General features: G+C 35.3%; 1 protein-coding gene and 1 long non-coding RNA gene across 2 annotated transcripts; both read right to left on the bottom strand.

The window, feature by feature from the left end:
- Positions 1 to 2,247: 2,247 nt before the first annotated feature.
- LOC132556314 (zinc phosphodiesterase ELAC protein 2-like) lies at positions 2,248 to 15,083 on the bottom strand. Its single transcript, XM_060220697.1, has 13 exons — positions 14,974 to 15,083; positions 12,770 to 12,820; positions 12,376 to 12,464; positions 11,990 to 12,054; positions 11,090 to 11,132; positions 10,670 to 10,801; positions 6,970 to 7,025; positions 5,678 to 5,708; positions 5,100 to 5,247; positions 4,105 to 4,344; positions 3,500 to 3,621; positions 2,821 to 2,902; positions 2,248 to 2,443 (listed from the first exon to the last, which is right to left on the bottom strand). Exons 1-13 carry the CDS (start codon positions 15,081 to 15,083, stop codon positions 2,248 to 2,250), a joined length of 1,365 nt encoding a protein of 454 aa, XP_060076680.1.
- LOC132556320 (uncharacterized) lies at positions 12,411 to 15,074 on the bottom strand. The gene is made up of 3 exons (XR_009554466.1): positions 14,974 to 15,074; positions 12,770 to 12,820; positions 12,411 to 12,464 (listed from the first exon to the last, which is right to left on the bottom strand). It is a non-coding gene; the product is annotated as an uncharacterized LOC132556320 (long non-coding RNA).
- Positions 15,084 to 22,176: the final 7,093 nt, after the last annotated feature.

Below are 22,176 nucleotides of genomic sequence, written 5' to 3' on the forward strand. Positions count from 1 at the left end.
CTGGTGGGAGATGATAGTCACTTGCTGTGCAGGCCCATCAAACCCATCACAACGATGTTTTAGTAGAGTAGCTAAACCCTGTTAAAGAAACCATTTACACAATCATACAATACTTCATTGTTAAATCATACAAGACTGTCATAATACCTGTACTATTCACCTGGTTTTTACTTTAATTCTAGATAAGAGCAGAAGATGACAAACAGGAAAACATGGCAGCCATTCTGGCCCTACAAAAACCAATAGGACATTTGGTATGACCAAAGCAGCACCAATAACACTATCTTTGGTTGTGACAGTGTAATACAATGTAGTACAGTGACAGTGTAATACAATATAGTACAGTGAAAGTGTAATACAAAATAGTACAGTGACAGTGTAATACAATAGAGTACAGTGACAGTGTAATACAATATAGTACAGTGACAGTGTAATACATTACAGTACAGTGACAGTGTAATATGTTATAGTACAGTGACAGTGTAATACAATATAGTACAGTGACAGTGTAATACATTACAGTACAGTGACAGTGTAATACAATAGAGTACAGTGACAGTGTAATACAATATAGTAAAGTGACAGTGTAATACATTACAGTACAGTGACAGTGTAATACATTCAGTGACAGTGTAATACAATATAGTACAGTGACAGTGTAATACAATATAGTACAGTGACAGTGTAATACATTATAGTACAGTGACAGTGTAATACAATAAAGTAAAGTGACAGTGTAATACAATATAGTACAGTGACAGTGTAATACATTACAGTACAGTGACAGTGTAATACAATATAGTACAGTGACAGTGTAATACAATATAGTACAGTGACAGTGTAATACAAAATAGTCCAGTGACAGTGTAATACAATAGAGTACAGTGACAGTGTAATACAATGTAGTACAGTGACAGTGTAATACAATGTAGTAAAGTGACAGTGTAATACAATGTAGTTCAGTGACAGTGTAATACAATAGAGTACAGTGACAGTGTAATACAATGTAGTACAGTGACAGTGTAATACAATATAGTACAGTGACAGTGTAATACAATATAGTAAAGTGACAGTGTAATACAATGTAGTACAGTGACAGTGTAATACAATATAGTACAGTGACAGTGTAATACAATAAAGTAAAGTGACAATGTAATACAATGTAGTTCAGTGACAGTGTAATACAATATAGTACAGTGACAGTGTAATACAATAGAGTACAGTGACAGTGTAATATATTATAGTACAGTGACAGTGTAATATATTATAGTACAGTGACAGTGTAATATATTATAGTACAGTGACATTGTAATACAATATAGTACAGTGACAGTGTAATACAATGTAGTTCAGTGACAGTGTAATATATTATAGTACAGTGACAGTGTAATATATTATAGTACAGTGACAGTGTAATATATTATAGTACAGTGACATTGTAATACAATATAGTACAGTGACAGTGTAATACAATATAGTACAGTGACAGTGTAATACATTACAGTACAGTGACAGTGTAATACAATAAAGTAAAGTGACAGTGTAATACAATATAGTACAGTGACAGTGTAATACATTACAGTACAGTGACAGTGTAATACAATATAGTACAGTGACAGTGTAATACAATATAGTACAGTGACAGTGTAATACATTACAGTACAGTGACAGTGTAATACAATATAGTACAGTGACAGTGTAATACAATGTAGTACAGTGACAGTGTAATACAATGTAGTACAGTGACAGTGTAATACAATGTAGTACAGTGACAGTGTAATACAATGTAGTACAGTGACAGTGTAATACAATATAGTACAGTGACAGTGTAATACATTACAGTACAGTGACAGTGTAATACAATATAGTACAGTGACAGTGTAATACAATATAGTTCAGTGACAGTGTAATACAATATAGTACAGTGACAGTGTAATACAATGTAGTAAAGTGACAGTGTAATACAATGTAGTTCAGTGACAGTGTACAGACAGTGAGTAATACAATAGAGTACAGTGACAGTGTAATACAAAATAGTACAGTGACAGTGTAATATATTATAGTACAGTGACAGTGTAATATATTATAGTACAGTGACATTGTAATACAATATAGTACAGTGACAGTGTAATACAATGTAGTTCAGTGACAGTGTAATATATTATAGTACAGTGACAGTGTAATATATTATAGTACAGTGACAGTGTAATATATTATAGTACAGTGACATTGTAATACAATACAGTATCATGACAGTGTTATACAAGTGGTGGTGACTTTAGGATGAATGAACGTTATTCTTACAGAATAATGGTCAAGATGTAGATGGGAAATGAAAATACACTTGATTTTCCTCAGCATTTCATTGGTCCGGCTACCAAAGTGGAGACACAATTGTGTGTAGATGCCTGATCCACAGTCTAACAGAATGGCTGTTTCTGGACTGAAAGTACAAAAACATTGTTTTTAAGGTGAACCAGAAACACAACGCCCTGAAATGCAGATACCTTTTATCATTATTGTTTTGTTTTTTGTTTGTTTTCTTTTTTGTCTCAATTTTTTGTTTTAAGAAACAGAAAAGTAAGTGTACTATGATTTTATTTTCTTTGAAATATTGATAGTCCTTGATTATAGTAATATTCATGTCAAATACTGGGTATATCTCCAGAGGTTTCAAGACTCCAAAGATTAATTTATTTTAGCATAAGAACACTTCATGATGAGGCTTTCAGAATTCTCATTCTGGGTAAAAGTAGTCTTAGGATGGACACTTTAGGGATAGGTACAAATGATTATGAACATTAGTCAGACAGGACTTACCACAACTGTATGTATACTCCAGAGTTATTTCTTCGGACATGATCTCTCCCAGCTGTCCCCAGAAACAAAATGTCTGGGTACTCTGTGAAACATAAGAGACAAAAAAATAGGAATTCATTGATCAACCATTACTCCTTTAATTATCTACTCTAACAAAATCACAAATACTGGGGGCCTTCTGCAGTACACTTCAGAGAGGTAGCACTATAGTGTCAGTATCATTTCTACACAAAGAAACTTACACAAACTTATTGCAGCCTTTCAAAAACACATGCAAGCAACAAAATGCACATACATCATGAAACTGTCCTGAAAAGACCATAGCTGTTGGTAGGAGGCCAAACAATATAAATCAAACCAACCCAATATTTAGACTGTCCAGGGTAACTATTATACCCATTCAAACTGCCAAGCTTTCAATTATCTTAGACTGAAGACCCAAGATGATAGAAATATGCATACTTTGTTCATAATGCCTTAAGAAGTAACCCATAACATATTATTATTACAAAGGACACAAATTTCATGGTTTCTTACAATGATATTATTATTAACAAGTAAGTGAGACATACTTAACAATTACATAGTTCGGTCACATTCAGGCGTAAGAACTATTATGACCCTAGTTTTATTAGAAAAGCAATCAAAATTTTATTTATTCGACATTCTAATAAATTACCAGCTTCCTTTCTTGCTCGTCTTTGTAGCCTTTTCTTGATTTCAGTCAAATATACATTCTTCTTTCTGATGAACTCCTCTAAACTATCAGCTTTATTAGTGTAATTACTTTCGCTTAAATATCTGTAAACAAAACAGAACAAAAGAACATACTTATTTACTGCAGCTAGTTGTTATCTAGTAATATCATAAAGGTAAACAAATTGTACAGCTGAACGGACTTGGGCCACACAGCCAGGCATGAGACTGAATAATGTACTTTTGATGAATTTTGTGTTTCTTAGCACGTTGCAGTTTCAAAATCTGTCACACACTAAATCAGCTTCTGTAAAATAATTTCAGCAAGTTCAACATCCCCCCCCCCAATCCCTTTTATTTTCATCAATTTCAAGATCATTTATAAAAAATTGCCATGAATTATAGTAACAGTGGAATATGTGAGTACTTCAACCAACAAAACCGAGTGCCAACAAAATACCATTTCTTTCAGAATTCAAGAATTTGAGTCTCACAAAAGCAGATGATTTTAAAGTGATGTCATTGAAGTTTTATCTCAGTTAAATTGTCCCACAGATCATGACTTACCCAGTAGATTAAGCTACCTACCGTTGATCCTTTTTACAGTAAATCTCCACATGACCATTGTTCACAGTTGTCAATCTGGAGTTCAGCTCTGTTGATTTTCTACTGATCTCTACATCTGATTCGTCAAACTCATCATGAGTTGGTAAAGGGAAAATTGAACTGTCTATTTTATTTAGACTGATACAATGATTTCTTATAAAATCAAGTGCTTTTGCTGCCCTGGTCTCATCAACATGTAGGTGTTTAGTTGACTCTGGAAACCTGTTGATAAATGTCATACTCATAATGTAGTTTTGGCTTGTAAGCTGATGTAATAATGAGAACTACTAGAAGTTATTTCAATAGTAGATTTCTGAATGAGCCCGAGAACATTAAGAATAGCAGATATATAAATCTGACCAAAGCAGATATATGAATACGTCTGAAAATATTTCATCCCAGCAGATTTCTGAATGAGTCTGAGAACATTTCACCCTAGCTGATTTATTAATGAGTCTGAGAACATTTCACCCTAGCCGATTTATTAATGAGTCTGGGAATGGGAACATTTCACAACAGATTTATGAATGGGCTCAAAACTTGTGTGAGGGACTTTGTAAGTGAATCTTAAAATTCTTTTATAAGATATAATCCTGACGCTATGAGGCAATCTGAACACTACAGCCCGAGTTTTAATATGTAAATTCAGGCCACATCAAAGGCATATTTCCTATATAAACCTGGGTATAAGCTGACATTACAGTGTTAAGTTAGGACAGGCAAGATGTAAGGGGGTAAAATTAAACAAGAGAGAATTAATTCATTATGCAAAAGCATGTACGAACATGTATGATTGTTTTTAACCTTCCTGTATAACTCCAATAATCACGAAGAACAAAACCAAGCTCCATGTTCTTGCTAAATGGCTTATATACTGTCAATATGTTTTTTTTATTTATTTGTGTATAAACAATATACACTATCTTTAATTACAGTAAGATTTCATGATCATCCTGCTAGATTTAAAACAATCCTACCTGTTGATAAATGTTTGGTATCCTGTGTCTTGTACAACACTCAAAGGAGACAGGTGGAATACAACAGTTCTGTTTTCTTTCTGATGTTTCTTTAAGTCTTTTGACTTCAACAGACTTTCAAGGTATCTTTTATCTGGGCAATCTAGAACTAAAACAGAAAATCCAACACAGAATTTAGGAACATAGATACAACCATTCTATTCTGTATCAGGAAGAGTGCAGAGAATGTTGAGTTTAGAATAATCTTAAGTAGGAAAGATGCAGTATAATATTAGATATGAAGTATAATTTGGTCAGATGACACAGCAGTAATGCACTTGCCTTCCAACTCAGCAACCAGGGTTTCATTCACCTATTGGGTTTGAAAACTATGGGAGTAACCATATTGACCACCGGAGTTTTTCTTGGGTATTTTTTTTCTCACAATAAGACTCCTCACACTTCAATTCAGACCAGCAAAATGATCAATACACTGTATCAGTTTGTACATTCAAATTATTCGCAATGGTCGTATCATGCTTATGGTAACAGTGTCAGTTTAAGAGAATAATTCTTTCAACATGACTGTACATACTTACTTATTACTGCTGGAGCGTCCTGTAGCTTTGGCTGTAAATAAACAAAAGAAACATTAGAAACAGCTTGAACTCATAACCCTTATCTTCACTGAAGGAAGTGAATGTTTCTCCTGAAAATCACTTCAGTAGATAGTGTTTTTAAACTATTTAATTAAGTGCATCTGCACAACTGGATTGGAACTTAATTTTTGGTTATGATTTTTATTTCCTTATTTGTCAAACTGACATTTGATAAGTAAGTGACATGTGACTTGATGGTTCACCACTGTGACATCTCTAGATAAGTAAGTAACATGTGACTTGATGGTTAACCACTGTGACATCTCTAGATAAGTAACATGTGACTTGATGGTTCACCACTGTGACATCTCTAGATAAGAGACATGTGACTTGATGGTTCACCACTGTGACATCTCTAGATAAGTGACATGTGACTTGATGGTTCACCACTGTGACATCTCTAGATAAGTGACATGTGACTAAATGGTTCACCACTGTGGCATCTCTAGATAAGTAACATGTGACTTGATGGTTCACCACTGTGACATCTCTAGATAAGTGAGATGTGACTTAATGGTTCACCACTGTGACATCTCTAGATAAGTGACATGTTACTAAATGGTTCACCACTGTGACATCTCTAGATAAGTAAGTAACATGTGACTTAATGGTTCACCACTGTGACATCTCTAGATAAGTAAGTAACATGTGACTTGATGGTTCACCACTGTGACATCTCTAGATAAGTGACATATGACTTGATGGTTCACCACTGTGACATCTCTAGATAAGTGACATGTGATTTGATGGTTCACCACTGTGACATCTCTAGATAAGTGACATGTGACTTGATGGTTCACCACTGTGACATCTCTAGATAAGTGACATGTGATTTGATGGTTCACCACTGTGACATCTCTAGATAAGTGACATGTGACTTAATGGTTCACCACTGTGACATCTCTAGATAAGTGAGATGTAACTTGATGGTTCACCACTGTGACATCTCTAGATAAGTGACATGTGACTTAACGGTTCACCACTGTGACATCTCTAGATAAGTGAGATGTGACTTGATGGTTCACCACTGTGATAGCTCTAGATAAGAGACATGTGACTTGATGGTTCACCACTGTCACATACCTTTACCTTAATCAGTTCATGTAACAAGTAATTACATGTACCCACAAGCAGAGTCAGTAAACAGTAACCAGATACTGTAAGTAAATTACTGTTGACAGGCATACCATAAAAAAGTTCTAGATCTGTATAACACTAATCTGTGCATTTACCTTCAATATGTATACAATAGCTGATAATTGTCTGTTTTGGTCAGACGTGATGTCAACTGAAAAATAACATAGAAAACCAGGTTATCATACACATATACAGATTCTAATAACACATATTGTCTAGTCCTGATACACAATACATGTCCCCTCATCACACATATTGTCTATTCCGGATACACAATACATGTCCCCTCATCACACATATTGTCTATTCCGGATACACAATACATGTCCCCTCATCACACATATTGTCTGGTCCTGATACACAATACATGTCACCTCATAATACATATTGTCTAGTCCTGATACACAATACATGTCCCCTCATCACAGAATGTCTAGTCCTGATACACAATACATGTCCCCTCATCACATATATTGTCTGGTCCGGATACACAATACATGTCCCCTCATCACACATATTGTCTGGTCCTGATACACAATACATGTCCCCTCATCACACATATTGTCTAGTCCTGATACACAATACATGTCCCCTCATCACACATATTGTCTAGTCCTGATACACAATACATGTCCCCTCATCACACATAATGTCTAGCCCTGATACACAATACATGTCCCCTCATCACACATATTGTCTAGTCCTGATACACAATACATGTCCCCTCATCACACATAGTGTCTAGCCCTGATACACAATACATGTTCTCTCATCATACATATTGTCTGGTTCTTATACACAATACATGTCCCCTCATCACACATAGTGTCTAGCCCTGATACACAATACATGTCCCCTCATCACACATATTGTCTAGTCCTGATACACAATACATGTCCCCTCATCACACATAGTGTCTAGCCCTGATACACAATACATGTTCTCTCATCATACATATTGTCTGGTCCTTATACACAATACATGTCCCCTCATCACACATAGTGTCTAGCCCTGATACACAATACATGTTCTCTCATCATACATATTGTCTGGTCCTTATACACAATACATGTCCCCTCATCACACATATTGTCTAGTCCTGGTACACAATACATGTCGCCTCATCACACATATTGTCTAGTCCTGGTACACAATACATGTCCCCTCATCACACATATTGTCTGGTCCTGATACACAATACATGTCCCCTCATCACACATATTGTCTGGTCCTGATACACAATACATGTCCCCTCATCACACATATTGTCTAGTCCTGATACACAATACATGTCCCCTCATCACAGAATGTCTAGTCCTGATACACAATACATGTCCCCTCATCACACATATTGTCTGGTCCTGATACACAATACATGTCCCCTCATCACACATATTGTCTGGTCCTGATACACAATACATGTCCCCTCATCACACATATTGTCTAGTCCTGATACACAATACATGTCCCCTCATCACACATAGTGTCTAGCCCTGATACACAATACATGTCCCCTCATCACACATATTGTCTAGTCCTGATACACAATACATGTCCCCTCATCACACATAGTGTCTAGCCCTGATACACAATACATGTTCTCTCATCATACATATTGTCTGGTCCTTATACACAATACATGTCCCCTCATCACACATATTGTCTGGTCCTTATACACAATACATGTCCCCTCATCACACATATTGTCTAGTCCTGGTACACAATACATGTCGCCTCATCACACATATTGTCTGGTCCTGATACACAATACATGTCCCCTCATCACAGAATGTCCAGTCCTGATACACAATATATGTCCCCTCATCACAGAATGTCTAGTCCTGATACACAATACATGTCCCCTCATCACACATATTGTCTAGTCCTGATACACAATACATGTCACCTCATCACACATATTGTCTGGTCCTGATACACAATATATGTCCCCTCATCACACATATTATCTAGTCCTGATACACAATATATGTCCCCTCATCACACATATTGTCTAGTCCTGATACACAATACATGTCCCCTCATCACACATAGTGTCTAGCCCTGATACACAATACATGTCCCCTCATCACACATATTGTCTAGTCCTGATACACAATACATGTCCCCTCATCACACATAGTGTCTAGCCCTGATACACAATACATGTTCTCTCATCATACATATTGTCTGGTCCTTATACACAATACATGTCCCCTCATCACACATATTGTCTGGTCCTTATACACAATACATGTCCCCTCATCACACATATTGTCTAGTCCTGGTACACAATACATGTCGCCTCATCACACATATTGTCTAGTCCTGGTACACAATACATGTCCCCTCATCACACATATTGTCTGGTCCTGATACACAATACATGTCCCCTCATCACACATATTGTCTAGTCCTGATACACAATACATGTCCCCTCATCACACATATTGTCTAGTCCTGATACACAATACATGTCACCTCATCACACATATTGTCTAGCCCTGATACACAATACATGTCCCCTCATCACAGAATGTCTAGTCCTGATACACAATATATGTCCCCTCAACACAGAATGTCTAGTCCTGATACACAATACATGTCCCCTCATCACACATATTGTCTAGTCCTGATACACAATAAATGTCACCTCATCACACATATTGTCTAGTCCTGATACACAATACATGTCACCACATCACACATATTGTCTAGCCCTGATACACAATACATGTCCCCTCATCACAGAATGTCCAGTCCTGATACACAATATATGTCCCCTCATCACAGAATGTCTAGTCCTGATACACAATACATGTCCCCTCATCACACATATTGTCTAGTCCTGATACACAATACATGTCACCTCATCACACATATTGTCTGGTCCTGATACACAATATATGTCCCCTCATCACACATATTATCTAGTCCTGGTACACAATACATGTCCCCTCATCACACATATTGTCTAGTCCTGATACACAATACATGTCCCCTCATCACACATATTGTCTAGTCCTGGTACACAATACATGTCCCCTCATCACACATATTGTCTAGTCCTGATACACAATACATGTCCCCTCATCACACATATTGTCTAGTCCTGATACACAATACATGTCCCCTCATCACACATATTGTCTGGTCTTGATACACAATATATGTCCCCTCATCACACATATTGTCTAGTCCTGATACACAATATATGTCCCCTCATCACACATATTGTCTAGTCCTGATACACAATACATGTCCCCTCATCACACATATTGTCTAGTCCAGATACACAATACATGTCCCCTCATCACACATATTGTCTAGTCCTGATACACAATACATGTCCCCTCATCACACATATTGTCTAGTCCCGATACATAATAAATGTCACCTCATCACACATAGTGTCTAGTCCTGATACATAATACATGTCCCCTCATCACACATAGTGTCTAGTCCTGATACACAATACATGTCGCCTCAGAACATATGACAAGTTATAGCAATCAATGACACAGATTCTGATGTTGACCAGCTGGTTTAACCTTAATCAAATATTCCTAATTAAATAATTATATCAAGTAGTTCCTACACTTTATTTCTTCCTTTCCAGTAGCATTACAACATTTGGCAATAATCATTTACTTTCTAGTGAATTCTTGCCCACAAAAAGCATCAACTATTAAACTCTTAGTAGGTAAAACATTCACCATCCCAAAGCATAAGATTAATTAAATGACCTTATAATACTTTATTACAATCAATTCACATTGTTAAAAGCAAAGACCTTACCAGGAAGTCGATCACCTGGTATAAGGTGCTGGCTGGTGGGAGTATCTGACAACACTGGGATCAGTGGTACACATTTTATCTGTATATATCTGCTCTCATAGTACTGTCCTTCCTCAGTCACATCGATAGAATCTTCAACAGAAAACCATTTTAACATATTAGCCTATTTCCAGGTTAAAACAGAAACTTGGCTGTCATAACTCAACAATTAAAGTAGAAACATGGCTGTCATAACTTAATGGTTAAAACAGAAACATGGCTGTCATAACTTAATGGTTAAAACAGAAACATGGCTGTAATAACTCAAACCAAAAGACTGAAGCAGGAAAATGACAGACATAAACTATAAACAAACATGTCATATTACTTTACTTGTGAGCTAACAGTTTTCTATAATGAAAGAGAAACTTGTAAGCTTACCTAATATGGAGTCATTTCTATTCTTAAATCCCAACACACTCAGCTGTAAAATATTGATAATAATACATTATTATTTAGATCTGATGTAAGAAAATAACTGATGTATATCACTTTTCACATTCACAGATTTAATATGGTAAGTGAAAATTCCACAAAATCGACAGACCACCAGATGGATATCAATGTAGAATGTTACTTCATATATTCAGATTAAGATGACTGCGGTTAGAAAATGACCCAAAATTAGTTTTGTTACACGGCTGTCCTAAAGCAATAAAGTAGAACCCCAGTATCAACAGTGTAAATCCTTGTGAGTTGGAGTGCATGCAGGAAGATAGGGCTTGAAGGGATATCTAGGCTTAATAAGAGGAAATGCAACATGGCTGTGGTTCCCTCTGATAAATACCTATATTATGTATCTGATATAACAAGGAGAAAATATTATATTGTACTGTTATTTATGAGATATATAACATTTCAAAGAGAATCCAATGGAAATCTGAGAAAAAATATCAATATTGAAACTTTATTCAAGTCAACACATTAATAAAGTTATATTTTCACTTGCTCCATGCTAAATTAAGCCCAGATTTTTTTTCAGATTTTGGATCAGTAGAAAGAACAGATTATGACAAATGGATTACTACCAGATGTAACAATATGGTAAAAGCTCATTGAAATGTTGGGGCCCAGTGAGCATAAAATTTGGATACATGTACAATGCGTAGCAACTTTCCCGTGTATGTATTTATGCCTGATCAAGTAAATGATTTATATGAGATACAACAATCACTTTTATGGATAGAAACGATGACGATGGAAACAAAACAGACACCCAATATTTTATTCTATATCTTAAAAGTTTTTAAGGATGTAAGTTTAAGACATGATAGTACTTACATTTCTCAAATCCCCTATTCCATACAGTCGCAATGCTGAATATCTTTTAGTAGATCTTGTAAATTCTATCAAACAAAATACAAGACAATCAAATCAACAGGCTGTTTTTCTTTCTGTTTCTATATGTGTTGCAATAGTTGAGGATGTAATAAAATTACTGCGAAAAAATAAAGATTGAAAAAAAATTTCTAATGAAAATAATTGTCCGGCTTATGACTTCTGTAAAAAAATACCGTCCATCAAGCTTTTTGGTGAAGTTAATATTAATTCGTTATGTATCGTCGACCAGTTTCACCAAGAACTGTGGGCTTTATTAGAACATCCAAGTAAGAAAACTTTCTCCTTCCTAAAGTACTTAAATCAAGATTGATTGTCGTGATACATACCTTGAATACCACTAACATTGCGTACTGACAGTTGAGTGATGAAGATGTCATTGATACGATAAGTTTTCCTTAGATAGGGTACAGAGCTCCTGAAAAAGTGTGATAAACAGTAATAGATTTTAAGTATATCAGTACAACATCATTATCCTTTATATTATTGTAACAACAATAATTCAACACAAGATGTTGAGTTTTCAATGTCCACAATGGCATGGTTACAAAGTGTCATTTTTGTTACCCTTCTAAAGTATTTATATAGTAAACATGTGAAAAACCCTTATTATCAATTTGTGTTGAAGTCTTACATTCCAAATCCATTCCACACAACATTACCACAATATAATGACATGCCTGTACTACAAATATAGCTTCAAATAACTTAAGGTAAACATACCTGTATGCATTAAAAGTCCTGATTGTTCCTTCACCACAGTTAAACAAAAGACTGGAAAATAAAAAAAAGCTGAATTCATATTGGAAAAAACCTTAGACCATTGTAAATCTTCATCTTTGTCCTGAACATTTCTTAATCTTATTTTCATTTTTCAAAAAGACCAGTCTGGCTAGTGTTGACATGTGAAACACAGTAATGGTTATATCTAAAACAATCTACATTTAAACAATTCACAGCAATTTGTATAAACATAAACTAAAGATATACATTAATATTTTAAATTAGCTGCAAAAATCCTCCTAACATAATAGATATTTCAGCTAAATTGATTGTAAATTGTTTTCATTCGTTAAAATTATGAATTTATCTCTAGCACTCTGGTAAGATATTAATTACATCCTAAAATGGCAAAATACAAATTCTGATTAGTTTGAAATTAACATTTGCAAAAACAAGAGTCACAAAAGGCCTGTATTGTTCTCCTGGTCTGAAGCCGATTCAGAGATGATATATCTATTTTAGTCATACCAAACCTCATACCTAACCTTCTTTACAAATATGTGTTGCACTTGATCAAATTCACTTTGTAGCTCTTAATCCCAACATGCAACAGGCCTAATACCATGATCCTGGTCCTCTTGGTCATTGAGGTTGACTTCAAGTTGATTGAAAATTTGAACATATATATGACACCTGAGGCTTTGAAACTGTCTAAAGTCCAATCATCCTAACATGCTACTAACCTCCTGGTTAGTGAGAAGATATTGTTTGAAGATATTAGACATTTGACCCTTGTGGCCTTGAGATCTAAAGTTGATCAATGTCATTCAATTTAAACAAACTATATTGCCCCTCATCCCAGAGTGAAATAAGTGAAACAGGCCGTATAACTGTACCTTAGGCCTCTTAGTTATTGAGATATTTGAACACTTTGATATATTGAATTTTTTAATACCTGACACTGTGAATGGGACATTGATAATCCTTTACACAAACTTTATCATGTATTTAGCTATTTGTGATGCATGATTTTATTGATATTTGTTTTGTATTTATTGTTGTACTGATATTATATTGTTCAAAACACCATTTTAAATAAAAAAAAAAAAAAAATCATGGTTGTTTTATTTAGAAGTCATTTGAAGATATTAACATCTTTGACCACTGTGTCCTTGCAAGTGAGTCAAGGTTTTATTTATTTGAACAAACTTGGTAGACCTTCATCTGGATTTGTTTCAAGTCCAATATCACCACTGTGTCTCTTGGTTTAATACTGAGAAGAAGTTGTTGAGTGATAATAAGGTAACAGACGACGACAGCTTTGCCATCGTATAAGCTAAAGAGTAAATATTACATAAAAACACTTTTTGACAAAACATACTTGCATAATAAGTTTTGATATCAACGAAAACTAGAAACCTGGCAGGACATATATTTTAAAACTGACTGACATTGACAAATAAAGCCTTTAACAGGTTGAGCACAATCATGCATATGGGTAACAGTTCTGCATTTGTTGAATAAGTAACTGCTTTCAGTAATCAGTTAGACACTTGAATGCAGGATCCTAATTATTTCAAATAGAAACACATAAGTTCTTTTGAAAATTTACAACAAAAAAGGGTGTCATCATTTTAACATGGTCCAATTGTTAATCTGACACTGTAAACATTTGCAGAAGAAACATTGATTTCTGTTGTGTAATTTTGTGCTAAAATGGCAATTTATATTACAAACATTTTGCTCCATTGACTACAGTGTACATACACTGGAGACATTTAGTGCAAATGTCATAGGTGAGAATGGATTTACCTGTACTCTCTTTTCAGCCACACTTTAAGCAATGGAGCTGATCAAGCTTGCATTGGTTATTTGGCCATGTCAAAAATATAACGTCTTTTTTATTGTTGATATTTAAAAGAACTTTTTGTTCCTATTGCAAACGACTCTGCATTTAAGTAACTAATCGATTACTCAAAGCGGTAACTATCCCTCAAGTACAAGCCTATTTCCATGTGTACGGTTGTGTCCAACCTGTTTTATATCATTGAACCCTATCATAACATTTTCATATCGCTCAAGAGTCGACTTAAGAGTGATATAAAGAAGTCGATGAGTCGGAATAATTCGTACAAAACTGAAACTCTTTCGCTGTTTTGCCAAACATCGTTACAAGTTGCGGACAAGTGCTCAATAAAAAATACCGTTGGCTTTGATTGTCCAGAGAAACGACAATTGTTTTTGAGGTTCCATATCCACCGTTGGATACCACACCAATTTCTACAGCTTTGTGTTGAATCCATCTCTTGGACATAATCTTTAAACTCCTGCTTACATGTTGACAATTCTTCATACAAAACTCATATAACAGAAACATGACGCCATGTGCTAAAAATCATAATCATCCAGACGTTTGAGTGTGCGAGTAAACAACGGCATCTCAAACCCGGATCAGACACACAAACACTGTACACGTTATTTCGCAAATGAGACTAAAATTAATTAATCGAATGCTTGTAGATCACACTTGATGACTGCCGTTTCCCAATGAATGTCAAATCGTTTAAATGTAAAAAAAGATGTACATCTGATCAGAAAAACAAAATGGCTGACATGTGGCCATCTTGAATTTTATCAGATAAAGTTTCTATTGCTAGAAAAAAAAATGGAGCTGTTGATACGTGTCAATTAAAGTGTAATACTGGAAAAACGATTAATTATGATTGAAGTGAGATTTAGCTCATTTATTTCTGGGCTGCGCATTTACACTTCAAGCTATTCCAAGAAGATATGGGAAATAAAACAGGATTGAACGATTTGTTTCAACAGTCAAATTGTTTTTTCTAAATTATTCCAAAGGTAAAATACTGCATATTTGAACAATTTTATGCATTTAATGATAGCATGGAATGTCTACAAAATTTGTAACCTGAAGAGAAGCTGTAATTTTGTGTCTGAGGTCCAACTATGTTGTGCAGGCACATATGGTGGTGCGGTTTTGTGAATAATTTGTGAATCTCGAAGGCCATGATATATCTCTGATTTTGGCACTTGCTTTTTTGAGTATTTCCAAACTTAATAGATTTCACTTGATTAGTTTTATTTGAATAAAACAAAAACATGTTCATCTGCATGTACTGTCGTAGGTATTTTATTGAGATGGTTAGTGGTGTTACCATATGATAAATTGATTTGTCAAAACTACAAATAATTCAGAACAGTAAGACCGGGGAAAGAAAAGAAATAAGGATCATGGGATAGTGGGTGTCCAGATCCCCTGGAATCAGTTGTCTTTCCAGCAAATTATTTAGACATGTATGAAAATAAGACTTGGATAGTTCACTCGACTAATGTAAATAATTGTAATTACATATATAAACAAGGGATGAAATAACGCTTGCAGCCGCTGTGATGCACTCAGATAAGCTGTATCATAAATATATGAGTAGGATTTGGCTATGCTCTACTGACATGAAAACAAAACCAAAATTCAAACTCCAATCGTTAAAATTAGTGCAACAAAGAAACAAGGTATGGTATTGTCCCTTCCGCCCTGATGTTGGAATGTCTACATTACAACATGTATATAGAGGTCAGAAGAACAGTTTTCAAGTTTCAAGAAAAAAAAACTTGTAAACAGTAAATTATGTATTTTTTCTGAATTTGTTTTTCATGGTGATAAACTGAGAAAATATATTTATATACAGATGATAAGAAATTTCATCAATAGCAAAATATACTAAAACATTATAACCTGAAATGTAGGCAAAGTTTCGTTAGATTAGTTGAATAATTTTCAAGTTGTGTCCAAGAAAACCCCTTGGTCGGACAGATGTAACCTAATTTAATAAATCCCAAAAGTATACACATTTCACGACGGGAAAAATGAACAAAGGAATGATGTACAAGGATATCATTGAAAAACACAAAGAGAATGAGACCAAATGTTTTAGAAGTGTAAACGTCATTGAAGTCTAGGCTGGTCCAAGTAATGTCATGTTCTAAGTTTTCTTCAGTTGGCAACTGACAATTACTATCGATACTCACCGTCTTATTGGGAAACAACGATAAGTTGGAGAAAAAAAGTAATAATGTCTCAGAATGGAAAATAAATCCAGATAAAATGATGTTGTCCCTGCTGAGAACATTGCAAGTGAGAATTAAGGTTAGCACTAACAGTTTCCATTTAGGGTTTCCCTGTCAGTGACACTTTCTAGCTGTAGCATTTCTCAGCTTCATATAGGCGTCATTAGCTGAAATGTCACACAGTATCAGAAGTTCCTTATTATGTCCCCAAAAATAAAGTGGGGATATATTGTTTTTTTTTTATGAGATGGGGGACAAGTTTCAATAAGGAGAATGACTCCCAGATCTATGGGACAGAGGGTGAGGCTCAGTAAGGAGAACCACTTCAAAAATATGGGACAGAGGGTGAGGCTCAGTAAGGAGAACCACTTCAAAAATATGGGACAGAGGGATGAGGCTTAGTAAGGAGAACCACTTCAAAAATATGGGACAGAGGGATGAGGCTTAGTAAGGAGAACCACTTCAAAAATATGGGACAGAGGGTGAGGCTCAGTAAAAATGTCTCAGAATGGAAAATAAATCCAGATAAAATGATGTTGTCCCTGCTGAGAACATTGCAAGTGAGAATTAAGGTTAGCACTAACAGTTTCCATTTAGGGTTTCCCTGTCAGTGACACTTTCTAGCTGTAGCATTTCTCAGCTTCATATAGGCGTCATTAGCTGAAATGTCACACAGTATCAGAAGTTCCTTATTATGTCCCCAAAAATAAAGTGGGGATATATTGTTTTTTTTTATGAGATGGGGGACAAGTTTCAATAAGGAGAATGACTCCCAGATCTATGGGACAGAGGGTGAGGCTCAGTAAGGAGAACCACTTCAAAAATATGGGACAGAGGGTGAGGCTCAGTAAGGAGAACCACTTCAAAAATATGGGACAGAGGGATGAGGCTTAGTAAGGAGAACCACTTCAAAAATATGGGACAGAGGGATGAGGCTTAGTAAGGAGAACCACTTCAAAAATATGGGACAGAGGGTGAGGCTCAGTAAGGAGAACCACTTCAAAAATATGGGACAGAGGGTGAGGCTCAGTAAGGAGAACCACTTCAATAATATGGGACAGAGGGATGAGGCTTAGTAAGGTAAACCACTTCAAAAATATGGGACAGAGGGTGAGGCTCAGTAAGCAGAACCACTTCAAAAATATGGGACAGAGGGTGAGGCTCAGTAAGGAGAACCACTTCAATGATATGGGACAGAGGGTGAGGCTCAGTAAGGAGAACCACTTCAATAATATGGGACAGAGGGTGAGGCTCAGTAAGGAGAACCACTTCAATAATATGGGACAGAGGGATGAGGCTCAGTAAGGAGAACGAATCCCAAACCTATAGGGCAGAAGGAGGAGGTTAAGTAAGGAGAATGGCTCCTATTCCCATAGGACAGAGGGATGAGGCTCCATAGGGAGAACCACTCCCGAACCTATAGGACAGAGGGTGAGACTCAGTAAGGAGAAAGACACCCAAATCTATGAGACTGAGGGATGAGGCTTAGTAAGGAGAATAACTCCCAGACCTATGAGACTGAGGGACCAAGCTCAGTAGGGACAACTTCCAAACTTAAGGGACAGAGGGATGAGGCTCATTAGGGAGGAAAGCAGTTGATTCCCTTTCCTTCCATATTGATGAAAGCATTTCTTGTGTAATTAATAGTAGTCACCTGCAGGGTGATAGGAGCAGTCATCTGCAGGGTGATAGGAGCAGTCACCTGCAGGGTGATAGGAGCAGTCATCTGCAGGGTGATAGGAGCAGTCACCTGCAGGGTGATAGGAACAGCCACCTTCGGGGTGATAGAAGCAGCCACCTGCAGGGTGACAGGAGCAGTCACCTGCAGGGTGATAGGACCATCACCTGCAGGTAAATAGGCTGGGCCAAATCAGACTTTCAAATAAATATAACTTGTCTGTGGTCAAATATTTATCAGAATGCAGAAAAAAGGAAAATTTGAATAATTACTGAAAGAAGCAGGGACAGACTGAAAGGGTTTGGCCTATCATTAATGACCTACATTTAGAGAGATCTATGATGTGCATATAGCCTCTCATTTCTTTTAACAGAGAAAATCTCTTCAATGTTTTGTGATGGATAAGTTTTGTGTAAGTGTTGGTAGCAGTTTTTGCTTAAATGACACTAACCTTTTATCAAGGTCTGTGTGAACCTTATCATTTCAAAGGTGTTTAAACATCTATAAATGTTCACATGATATTTATAGAAAATGGAAAAATTGTTTTGGCTAGACATATTTTAATGTTCTATTGACAATTGTATTGTAATTACAAATAATTTGTATGTTCAACAACAAAATCAAAGTCACTTCACTGTAAGATTAGACTGTCCATCACCAGGATCAATTTCTCATCAATCTGCTACGCATCATATGAAATAATCAGAGAGTTACATTAAATAATGTCCATCTTAGTATCAATTTCTCATTGCTCTGCTCTGCAGTGAATCAATCAGCAAGCCATATCAGGTATAAGTCTTTTTATAACCTAAAATTGAGGAATGACATTAACTACTTCAGTGTAAATAACTAATTTTTTGTTGGTACAGTCTTCGAAAATTCTGCAGGTTATATTTACAAATATTCAAATTTATGGTTTAAAAGACAACATTTCCTAGTAATTTCACTGATATCTCTGAAGATTATATGTACTGACTATTTTAATTAAATCACATAGCAACAACAAAACTAGGCAACTAAGAATGACAATTTCTCTGGTGAACTACATGTAAACTAAACTTCTATATGAGGTCTAACGAGATGTAGACATAACTCATGTGACAGTGGTATAACTTCACAACCTCTAGTGAACATATATGTCACAAAATCATTTCTGTCATGATTCTCAATAAAATATTGTCTTCTACCATAAAATATTGACTAGAAACAGGCAGTTTTAAACGTGTTTACATGCATCACAAAAGCAGAAAATTAACCACACAACAAAGAACACTTAAATTTAAGGAAAAGTAGGAATTTTTTTTTACGCATTTCTCCGATATTCACCAGAAAGTTGTCAAGTTTCTATCTGGATACTGTCGATACTGTGATATTGCATGACAAAAACTAACATTTAGTATTCAAAGACTTGCAGAAAATAAAGTTGTTTTAAAATTAGAAAATTAAAAGCATTCCTTTCCTTGGACAATAATAAAATGAGAATCTGCCCCCATCCCCCACCTGTTAATATTCTGCTCTCTTATATTAGTGGCCTACTTCTCCATTTCTGTCTCGTTAATTTTATATATCCCAACACCTGTCACACTTCAGTTAACTACATCACAATTTGGTGACAGGGGATGAGTACCCACCTAACTGGCTTAAAACTTATATAGTACTTGCATTAATATTAATACTATTTTACATATTTACCAATAACCTAATTATGTCTTAACCATGCGACAATTAAAACTGATTACCTACTTGAACATTACAGGGGAATGTATCTAGGTACCTTACATCATTACACAAGGGAGACAACTCTAAACAAATCACAGGAATCTGTGTCATGTACCATGTGGCCTTAACTCCAAACTGATGACATATGTAAGTGATTGTTGTCTTGGCATTAAAAACATCAATATAAATCAAAGCTTATGTTCAATGTAAAACAACATGGATCTGAAGGACTGTCAACATTCATTTACTATAAGACAAATCTGATGACACAAAACATTGTCCTCTGAAGCAACATATGTAGCTAATAACAAAGATATGCACTATTAAATATGAACACAAAAAAAAAAACATAATATATGAATATACAAAACATGCTAGCAACTTCAAACAGAAACAAATCATCACACTTCTATTGTTATTGTGAAAATCACAGTCCTGATGAACTGTTGAACAAGTGTAGGTTAGTGAAATCCAAAGTGACAGGAAGTGAAATGCTAGTTTTGTATACCGATATATATATATATGTATATGTATATATAATGCTGAAATATATATATATAATGAAATCATGTAATTTTAGCGTATTGTGTATAAAGGATACAACATTTATGTATCAAGTACCAAAGGGTGAAATTTTCTGTGGTTAGGAGAGATCGTGAAATGTTCTGTATCAAGTACAGATGGTAAAAAGTACTATGTGAAATAGAGAGGGTGAAATGATCTGTGTTCAATTGCGAGGATGAAATGTTCTGTGTTGAGTACAAAGGGTGAAAGGTTATGTGTCACATAGAGGGTGAAATGTTCTGTGTTGAGTACAAAGGGTGAAAGGTTATGTGTCACACAGAGGGTGAAATGTTCTGTGTTGAGTACAAAGGGTAAAAGGTTATGTGTCACATAGAGGGTGAAATGTTCTGCTCCAAGTTTATGGCAGTAAAATATTCTGCTTTTTTATACAAATGATACAGTGTTTTGTGCTGAGTATAAAAGCAGACAGGAATGCTATTGTATGTATAGTACCAGGGCATTTCAAACAGCTGAGATTTGTGACTCCATGGTATCTAGGCATGTTTGGACAGAAGTAAGATCACCATAGCACCAAGGTATAGTTGTGCAAGGGTTGCAACTGTGCTTAGATATACTAGTTCCAATATATATGTGCAGAGAAAAAAAGGAAAGAAAAATCCAGCCCATTTTTGTGTTAATTTTGAAAGCTTTAAAACACCTGCATTTCATATTTACTTTTTGTGACAAAAAATAAAATTAAAAACAATGAGGTTGTCTTCATGTAAGTATACCAAAATATTTGGGTATGGGATTTATGCTGCTGAGTTGTGATTTGTCAGCTTGGGGCATGAGTAAAAAAAAAAAAAAAAAAAAACAACACTGACCATTATCGATAAGGAGACATCATCTACAACAGGCTGAGCCACATGGAAGGAAAACCTGAACCAAACACCTAACCAATCAAAGTATGTTCAACACTAGAAATTGTGCCGAGGTAGGAATTCTGAGGTGCCTGGATTTGGATTTTAATCTACATTGGAAAGCTGAAGTCTTCATATTGTTCGTGCTGTGACTTACAAACATGGTTTCAACAGAGTCAAAGCAAGCTGTGTTAAGACTTCAAACTGTGATAACATAATGTTATGTACTCCATTCCAAAAGTGAATCAATTTCTTTGTGAAATTTTGCATAAATGTCAATTCTTTGAAGTCTTGATTGAAAGTATAGTAATACTCTGTTGAATATTTGCCATTTGTTCAACAATATTTCAGTAATACTTAATGTCAACATATCTCAAAAATATCTCAACAAGTTCAAACAACAAACAGGTCTGTTTAGCAGTGATTAAAAAACCAACATATCAACAGTTTGGTTGATCAAAGTTTAACTTGTCAATACTGTATATCATATTTTAACTTCA

Source organism: Ylistrum balloti, unplaced genomic scaffold (assembly GCF_031769215.1).
Source record: "Ylistrum balloti isolate Yb309-2 unplaced genomic scaffold, AGI_CSIRO_Ybal_v1 Utg370558, whole genome shotgun sequence".
NCBI lineage: Eukaryota > Metazoa > Mollusca > Bivalvia > Pectinida > Pectinidae > Ylistrum > Ylistrum balloti.